Consider the following 9,106-nt stretch of genomic DNA (forward strand, 5'->3'; position numbering starts at 1 on the left):
CCTTTCCTTCCAGCCCCATCCAAATTGCATCTTGGAGTATTCGAGTAAGAATTTGCGAACCAAGGAAGTACCAATGGTGAAGGTTCTATGGGAGAATTCGAGTCCGGATGAGGCTACTTGGGAGTTGGAATCCGAGATGCGAATTTTGTACCCTCACTTGTTCTGGTAAGTTCTAAATTCGAGGACGAATTTATTCTAAAGGTGGGGAGAATGTAATATCCCTAGATTGCTAATCACCACTAATTATACCAATGTGAGTAGTTAAGCATAATTATGATGATGATTAGTAATTAGAGGAGAATATTAGAATGAAGTTAGTAAAGATAAACATAGTTAGCTTATGAAAGTTTAAGTAGAGGACAAAATAGTCCTTTCACTTATGAACTACATAACTAAATTGATGGACTCTAATTCATTCTTCTTCCCATTTTTGTTCCTTCCACTTAGAGAATTTCTGAACAAGAGCAAGAAGAGAGGGAAGAGGGAGAAGAAGAACAGCCCCTTGCATGCAACATTCCCACTGATTCCATCATCATCTCAGCCCTATCATTCACCTATTTCATCTCCAGGTGGGTTTCTAGCTAGATTCTGTGTGTTCATATGTGAATTTTCTGATTTTGTGTTGCACATTTATATGAAGCATAAACCTACTTGATCATCATTACATTAACATACATGTTGTTAATCTATGCTCTTCCTGATGAAAATCCTGCTATATTAGTGTATGATCATGTTCTGGATGATATTGGGTTGTTGGGAGCTTTTGGATTAAAGTTGGATTGGAGTTAGTACCTTTAAAATGCAGAATTTTTGGGTCTGTCAGCAATGTAACCGGTTACATGGTTGATGTAACCGGTTACATGTATGAAAAAGGGTGAAAAACGCAGTTTTTGGGTCATGTAACTGGTTACATGATTCATGTAACCCGTTACATTACTGTTTTGGGCAGTTTTTCAAAAACTTCAGAAATTCGTAACTTGAGTTTCGTATATCCGATTGACGCAAAATTTATATCGTTGGAAAGCTAACGGAAAGGGCTATGAGATGTATAAGGTCCCATAACCTTAACATGATGTTAATTATTTCTAAATTCAAGTATATGTCTTGTATCTTGTTTAATAAAAGTAAAACTTAGTGAGGTAGACCTTAGGGTACCTATTGAGAAGGATTAAAGAGATTAAATAACAATGTTGTGTCATGAACAAGAGTTATATAATGGGCATAAGGGTAGTAACGGTGCGATGCTTGTTACTTATATGTGGTTGTCCTTGCGATGCGATGTCCAAGGATGCTCCCAGGCCATATATTGAAGGTCCTTCTCGGGTGTGACGCTCGGGATTGATTGGTGCTCCGTAGTTCAGGAGTATTCTTCGGGGATGAACTCCCGGGGATGCGAACCAATACCTTCCCCTCTTTGTCTTCATTATTAAGAATCGAATTGTGAGATGCAATTCGATGTTAATTCCATGAAGTTTAAAGAATTGAATCGTGAGATGAAATCCGATGTCAATCCATGTTTTTTTTTTATAGTTTTGTTTTACTTGACAATTGTATGTTGAGATAAGGATTTCCGGTAAGGTGAAGCGAGATGCTTCGGAATCGGAAGGAAATAGACTTCCCACTAACAACATTGGTACAACCTCCTAGAGTCGAGTGGACCCTAAGTTAGGAACACTCACTGAGATTAGTATCTCATCCCATTCCTGTTATTATTTTGCAGGTGCTTCTTCTCAGGAGAAGGGAAAAAGCAAGAATGTTTAGAGATGGGCGTGATAGATGTCTTGTGATATTTTGTTGTGGTTGTTGTATTTTGATCTTTTGGCTACGTTATGGTTATGTATTTTGGATTACTAGTGATATACCTTATACATGAACTTGTGGCCGCTTAAGTGTATTGTATGATTTCAGTACCACCTTTTAGCTATGTATGGCATTATTCTAGATATATGTTATGCACGGTTGTTATAGTTGGTATCAGAGCAGGTCGATTCTTGACCCAGCCGTGAAGCATCAATAGCTTAGTTCGTCGTCTGTGTTAGTGTTGCTATTATGAGAATCCTGTCACGTTAATTAGTATTGAGCCTGATCAACTTGATATCTATGTATGTGACAGGAGACTTTATGGCTGAAAAACCAAGAAGGAGAGGAAGGCCGCGAGCTAATGTTGTCCTGAATCAGAATGAGAATCCTGAAGGAGGAGCTGGTAACAATCAGTGGGCACAGTTGATGCAGATGCAACAACAACACCAGTTGCAAATGCAGCAACAACAACAGGAATTTATGGCACAAATGATGCAACAAGATGCAGGGTGTCCACCCACCTCCACAACAGAATGATGGGAGTAGGGGCTTCCGAGAATTTTACCGCATGAACCCTCCCGAGTTTCATGGTGATTCTGACCCTCTTAAGGTTCACGATTGGCTTACTAGTGTTGAAAGGATTTTTGAAGTGACTCCATGTTCAGAAGAAGACAAAGTGGTTTGTGCTACTCAAGTGTTACGTGGACCAGCTGCTCGGTGGTGGACAAATGCTTCCGCCAGAATGACTACATTAGGAATTGATAAGACTTGGGAGCATTTTAAGGCGGCCGTGTTGGAAAAATACTTTCCAGATAGTATGAGGGCTCAGAAGGAACAAGAATTTCAAATGCTACGCCAAGGCTCCATGACGGTGGCTGAATTTGCGGCAAAGTTTGAAGATATGGCAACTTACTCTAGTCAAGCTCTCTACGCCCCGGATGAACGATGGAAGATTAACCAGTTTAAGATCGGACTCCGTGGAGAGATAGACTATTGTGTGGGACAACAACGTTATAACACTTATGCTGAATTACTTGAACAATGTTACATTGTGGAGCAAAGCCTAAAGAAGATCCAGCAAGAGAAAGAACAAGCCAAACCAAGTTAAGAGAATTATAAAAGGCTAAATCAACACTTGAGGCCAAGAGGAGCACCATCCAAATACAAGCCGAACCAGAATGTTAGACCATCACACTCGCCTTTTTGTAACAAATGCAAGCGAAATCATGTTGGAGGTTGCAAGGGTAGTGAAGGTGTAACGTGCTTTAATTGCGGTAAGAAAGGGCATTTTGCTTGGAATTGTTCAGATAGGAGCAGTCAAGGAGGGAATACAGGAAGGGTGTATACACTTGATACAAAGAAGGCGAAGAGCAACAATGAACTAATTGCTGGTACGTGTCTACTAAATAATCAGACTTGTCTTGTTTTGATTGATTGTGGAGCGTCACACTCCTTTATTTCACCTCAGTGTGTTCAGCGCATCGAATTAGAAACGGTACCCTTAGATTCGCCGATGGTAGTTGGCACCGCCGTCGACGGAAGTGTAGAAACTTCTCGGAAATGTGAGGACTGTATTATAACTGTTGATGATCGAGTCTTCCAAGTCGAATTGATTTGTCTACCACTTAAGAGGGTGGACGTGGTCTTGGGAATGGATTGGCTCTCGGCCAATTCAGTGCTCATTAATTGTAAGGAAAGGGCCATCCTGGTTCCAGCTGTTGAAACTGCCCCAGAAGATTCAATGACTACTCTTTTGGAAGGTACTATCCATATGATCAACTGTTTATATGATCAAGAGAAGAGTTTTGTCCTTTTTCTAGCTGAGAATCCGAATGAGAAGTTACCTGTGTCACAAATTCCGATAGTTTGTGCATTTCCAGAAGTCTTTCCAGAGGATGTCACTTCCTTACCTCCTGACAGGGAAGTGGAATTCTCTATTGACTTGGTACCGGGAACATCCCCGGTTTCCGTTGCTCCTTATCGAATGTCACCAATTGAACTTAAGGAATTAAAGAGCCAGTTGGAAGAGTTATTGTCCAAACACTTTATCAAACCCAGTGTTTCTCCTTGGGGAGCTCCAGTTTTATTAATCAAGAAGAAGGATGGTGGGATGCGATTCTGTATAGATTACCGCCAGCTAAATAAAGTGACCATCAAGAACAAGTATCCGTTACCTCGAATTGATGACCTACTAGATCAATTAAGAGGAGCGTGTGTTTTCTCAAAAATTGATCTACGATCGGGTTACCACCAGATTAGGGTGAAGTACTCCGATGTTCCAAAAACCGCATTTAGAACCCGGTATGGACATTATGAATTCCTCGTAATGCCATTCGAAGTGACGAATGCACCGGCTGTGTTTATGGATTACATGAACCGAATCTTTCAACCTTATCTTGACCAGTTTGTGGTGATATTTATTGATGATATTCTTATCTACTCTCGGACTCCACAAGAGCATGCTGAGCACTTAAGGATTGTTCTATCAGTTCTACATGAGAAGCAACTTTTTGCTAAGTTCAGCAAGTGCAAATTTTGGATGACGGAAGTTAGATTTCTTGGTCATGTTATATCGCAAGGTGGAGTGGCAGTGGATCCATCAAAAGTAGAAGCAGTGGTCCATTGGGAGAGGCCTAAGAATGTTTCAGAGGTTAGAAGCTTCTTGGGTCTAGCCGGATATTATCGGAGATTCATCAAAGGGTTTTCTCAAATAGCCTTCCCCTTATCCCGACTCACTCGGAAGGAGACTCAGTTTGTATGGGATGAAAGATGCGAGAAAAGTTTTATACAACTAAAGAAGCATTTGACTACGACCCCGGTTTTAATTATTCCGGACCCCAATATCCCTTATGAAGTATTTTGTGATGCATCGAAGAAAGGACTTGGAGGAGTTCTAATGCAGAATGGGCAAGTGGTAGCCTACGTTTCTCAGAAATTGAGACCGCATGAAGAAAATTACCCTACTCATGACTTAGAATTGGCAGCTATCGTCTTTGCACTTAAAGTGTGGCGCCATTACCTATATGGAGTCCATTTTCAAATGTTCAGCGATCACAAGAGTTTGAGGTATCTTTTCGATCAAAAGGAATTGAACATGAGGCAAAAAAGATGGATGGAGTATTTGAAGGATTTTGATTTCGAGCTTAAATACCATCCCGGAAAGGCAAATAAGGTAGCAGATGCATTGAGTAGGAAGGAATTGCATATGGCTAATTTGATGGTGTTGGAATTAGAGCTATTGGAAAAGTTTCGAGATCTCAACTTACAGGTTGCTGAGCTTCCCGAAGGAATAGTTTTCTGTAATCTGGGAATCACTAGTGAACTAAGGGATAAAGTCTGAAGTTGTCAATTGGTGGATGAAGAGTTGCAATCTAGTTTTGGACGACCTGGTTACTCTCAGGCAGCAGACGGGATAATTCTCTTTAATCAACGCATTTGCGTTCCCGAGGATGAAGAGTTAAGAAGGACCGTACTCGAAGAGGCTCACAAGAGCAAATTCACTGTCCATCCAGGTTCATCAAAGATGTATCAAGACTTGAAGAGAGATTATTGGTGGCCTGGTATGAAGAAGGACATCAACGATTTTGTAGCCTGGTGTATGGTGTGTTGACCGGTAAAATAGCAAGTGTACTATTTGTTTACCGATGTAGTAATAAGAGAGTAAATTCCCAAGTATCGAACTCGCGGACTGCGTAGGAATTATATGTTTCAGAACAGTGCAATTGAATAAAAAGTCATCGGGGTATTTGGTTTTTATGTTTAATTTAAATAACAACTTATGCAAAACGAAAGAGTTAAAATAGTTTGATTCAATGAAAATATGGGGACACAAGTCAGGACTGATGTATGAATCGCTCTGCAATGAAATAATCACCACTTAACAGATTAACTTTAGAAATTCTCAATACCGACACCAAACATTGATTTTCCCTAATTCCTTAGTGAAAACTTCTTGAGAATAAAACCCTCTTTCAATTCCTTAACAAGATAGTTTTACCTCAAGATTCTAAAAAGAACATAGCCCGGATAATTAGGTCGCTACACATTAATCCTTATTCCTAAGTGATTCATAGTTATAACGTTATGATTAAAAAAGCGTTGAGGTAGTTTTCCAACAAAACCTTAACCGTATATCATCACATATATTTTCCAATATAAAGAAGCAATAAGCACTTTTAATCATAAACTGAATTTCATAAAGATAATCCGCAAATTAACGGTAAATTATAGTCATTACATCACATGATTCAGGGACATCAATCCTAACAAGTTTAGAGTTTAGTTACTCATGGCAACAAGCAAGATAACAATGATTAAAGATGAAGACATTACAATTGGTTGAATCGGAATTGATCTTCAATCGCGGATGCTCTTGAAGATTTCTTCGCTCCAAGCCCTAGTGCTCTCAATCTCTATTTTCACGTTCTCCGACCGTCAAAAAGTCCTTTTCTTCTTTCCAAACAGTCACTAAATACCTCACAGCAAATATTCTCATACGAAAGGTCTATAATACCCTCACTTAAGTGGCAACTTTCATGATTTAAAAAATCAGAATTTTTCTGCGCACATGTCTGACACGGCCGTGTCATGGGACACGGGTGGCCGTGTCAGACCCCTGTCTTCTTGAATCCAAGCTTTCAAAATCAATCTCCTTCAGCATGCCTGACACGGCCGTGTCATGGGACACGGGTGGCCGTGTCAGATCTCTGACTTAGTGCTTCCAAGATTTTTCAATGTTTTCCTTTAGCAAGTGTGACACGGCCGTGTCACACGACACGGGTGACCGTGTCACATCTCTGACTTGCCAAAAACCACCTTTTCTTGACTCAAATCATGCCCTGTTCCTGCAACACTTAAACACTACCAGTACAAAATCAAAAGCAAGGGAAAAACCAACAAAAACTAGCAAAGATAACACATCAAACTCAAATATGAAACTAAACTAAACTAACAAGAACAAGACTAAAATGACTTAAATTACCACCGGATGAAGTGTTTTTCCATTGATCAGAACACAGAAACAAGGTGAAATTGGTGGCCGATCACAACCCCAAACTTAGCTCATTACTTGTCCTCAAGTGATGGACGAGAAAACAAGCGGGCACCTATGAATCTTTCTATTTTCCACAACACAACGGATGCTTCCACACTTGATAATTACTTCGTGTCAAAGTGTTCGATCCCCCTCCCCGAACTTTTCCGTTGTACTTAAATGCTGACACATTCTTTTACCTGCAAGCTCAATCACACTCTCACAACTTCTCTCAGGGTTAAGTGTTTCACTCGCTCATCAAGGCATACATATCAACTCTTTGTTTTGTAAACATTCTAACATAATTCCACAATATCAACAACACACACGTTTAGAGGGCTTAAGGGCTGTAACGGGGCTTAGGGAAGGTAGGATAAACAAAGAAAGAGGGTACTATGGTTTATGGATCGGTAATAACTAATTAGTCCGATATCGTTTTGCACATTACATCGTGTTTTGGGGTGTTTAGCGATTTTTCCGCTTTCCGGACTCTTAACTTCTTTACATGAATGCAAGTGTGTATTGAAATCATTTTTTTTTCTTCTCTTTTTTTTTTCTTTTTTTTCTACAACACATCTCTTTTCATGTGTTCTTTTTTTTTTCTTTTTCTTTCTTTTCTTTTTCACACTTGCCTCATTCTCTTGTCACTGGACTTGGTTACCCCAAACTTAACTTTTACTATCGGACACGAACTTATAGTTAACACCGAGGATAAAGGAAACAAAAAGGGATTATGAATAAGAAAAAGAAAAACATGGATGATGGTTTAAGATGGTTACAAAGGATGATAAACAACAAGGTTGGGTGCGAAAGGCTCAGGGTTAAAGAAAAATTAAATGCCTCAGTGTGTGTGATCGATGTGTGTACTATATGAAGAACAAATGCAAAATTAGAGCGATGATGTCATACCCGATGCTCTCTCATGATGAATTGAAGTGTTTGGCTTTATATATCCTCACAGGTTTGGCATTGCATACAGGTTCAAAAATGGTCTCCATCTTGTACAGCTTCTTGTCCGGTTCAGGTTGCTCTAGACTCCTTCACTTGGCACCATCAAGTTGTGTCTCGCATTTTTTTTTTCAGTTGTGCCAACTTCCATAGGTGCCCTGAAAGCCAATATAAGGTGCGTCTTCCTCCTTTTTCAACTATATTCTCACAATTCTTTTCTTTGGAATTACACTCATCCTGGTTAACAAAAACTCAAAACACACATAAAACAAGAAAATATAATAGAAATAACAAAAACAGAAATAACATAAAAGAACTTTCCCCCCCACACTTGGATATGACATTGTCCTCAATGGATACACAAGCATGAGGGAAAACTCACAGAGCTCACTGAGGCGGCGGTGGAGGATATGGAAATTGCAACATCATGCGTTGCATCATTTCCTGAATGTTATAAATGGCAGCCCCTTGTCGGGTCTGCTCCTCTCCTTGGCGAGTTTGCTCTAAGCCTTGCCTTAATAACTCCTCGCCCTGCCGGGTTTGTTCCGCCCTCAAGTACTCTATTTCAGTATGCATCCATCCCCAATTGTCCTGTGGCATTTGAGATGTTCCCTCATTAGATCCGCTAGGGGGTGGACCTGTTTGTTCAGGTTCCTCATGGTACTGCTCATCATCCTCTTCATCACCTTGTCGGCAAAATCTTCCTACGAAGAAGAGCATTATACTTCTCTCTTTGAGTGTCCAATTGGAAAGTGATTCCATGGTTGTTCCCCTCTCTTCGCGCTCTTTGTGCGAGTCTTGATGTCCCAGCAGTATCCCTTCTTGGTACAGCTTTCTTTGGAGGCATCCTTGCAACCTACAAAAAAAATTCAAAAACGAAAACCTACGGTGAAAGCAAAAATAAATTAGAGATTAGTGATTTGGATGATGAGAGGATGAACTTTTGTGAAGACGGATTGCAAAAAGGTGAAGATTTGAGGGAGAACTTGGAGGTTTTGTATGTGGGTTTTAATGGAGGCTAAGGTTTTAGAGGAAGAAGATGGTGGAAGAGTGAGAGAGAAAGTGAATAAAAGTGGAGAAAGAGATTAAAATATGATGTGTGATTGGGTGATTTAAAAGATAAAATTTTAAAATAAATGGGGCCCACCAAGTGCAAAACGAAAATTGGAGTAAAATTCTGCGCTGTGGCCTGACACGGCTGTGTCCCACGACACTGGTGCCCGTGTCAGGTCCCTGGTTCCTCAAAATTCATTTTTTTTTTGCTTCAGGACTTGTGACACGGCCGTGTCACATGACACGGGTGCCCGTGTCACAACTCTGGTTTTC

General features: G+C 40.2%; 1 protein-coding gene across 1 annotated transcript; it reads left to right on the forward strand.

Annotated features, from left to right (window-relative positions):
- Positions 1 to 2,368: 2,368 nt before the first annotated feature.
- On the forward strand, positions 2,369 to 2,908 carry LOC131640305 (uncharacterized). The gene has a single exon (XM_058910719.1). It carries the CDS (start codon positions 2,369 to 2,371, stop codon positions 2,906 to 2,908), a length of 540 nt encoding a protein of 179 aa, XP_058766702.1.
- Positions 2,909 to 9,106: the final 6,198 nt, after the last annotated feature.

The sequence above is a fragment of the Vicia villosa genome, unplaced genomic scaffold (genome assembly GCF_029867415.1).
Source record: "Vicia villosa cultivar HV-30 ecotype Madison, WI unplaced genomic scaffold, Vvil1.0 ctg.003036F_1_1, whole genome shotgun sequence".
NCBI lineage: Eukaryota > Viridiplantae > Streptophyta > Magnoliopsida > Fabales > Fabaceae > Vicia > Vicia villosa.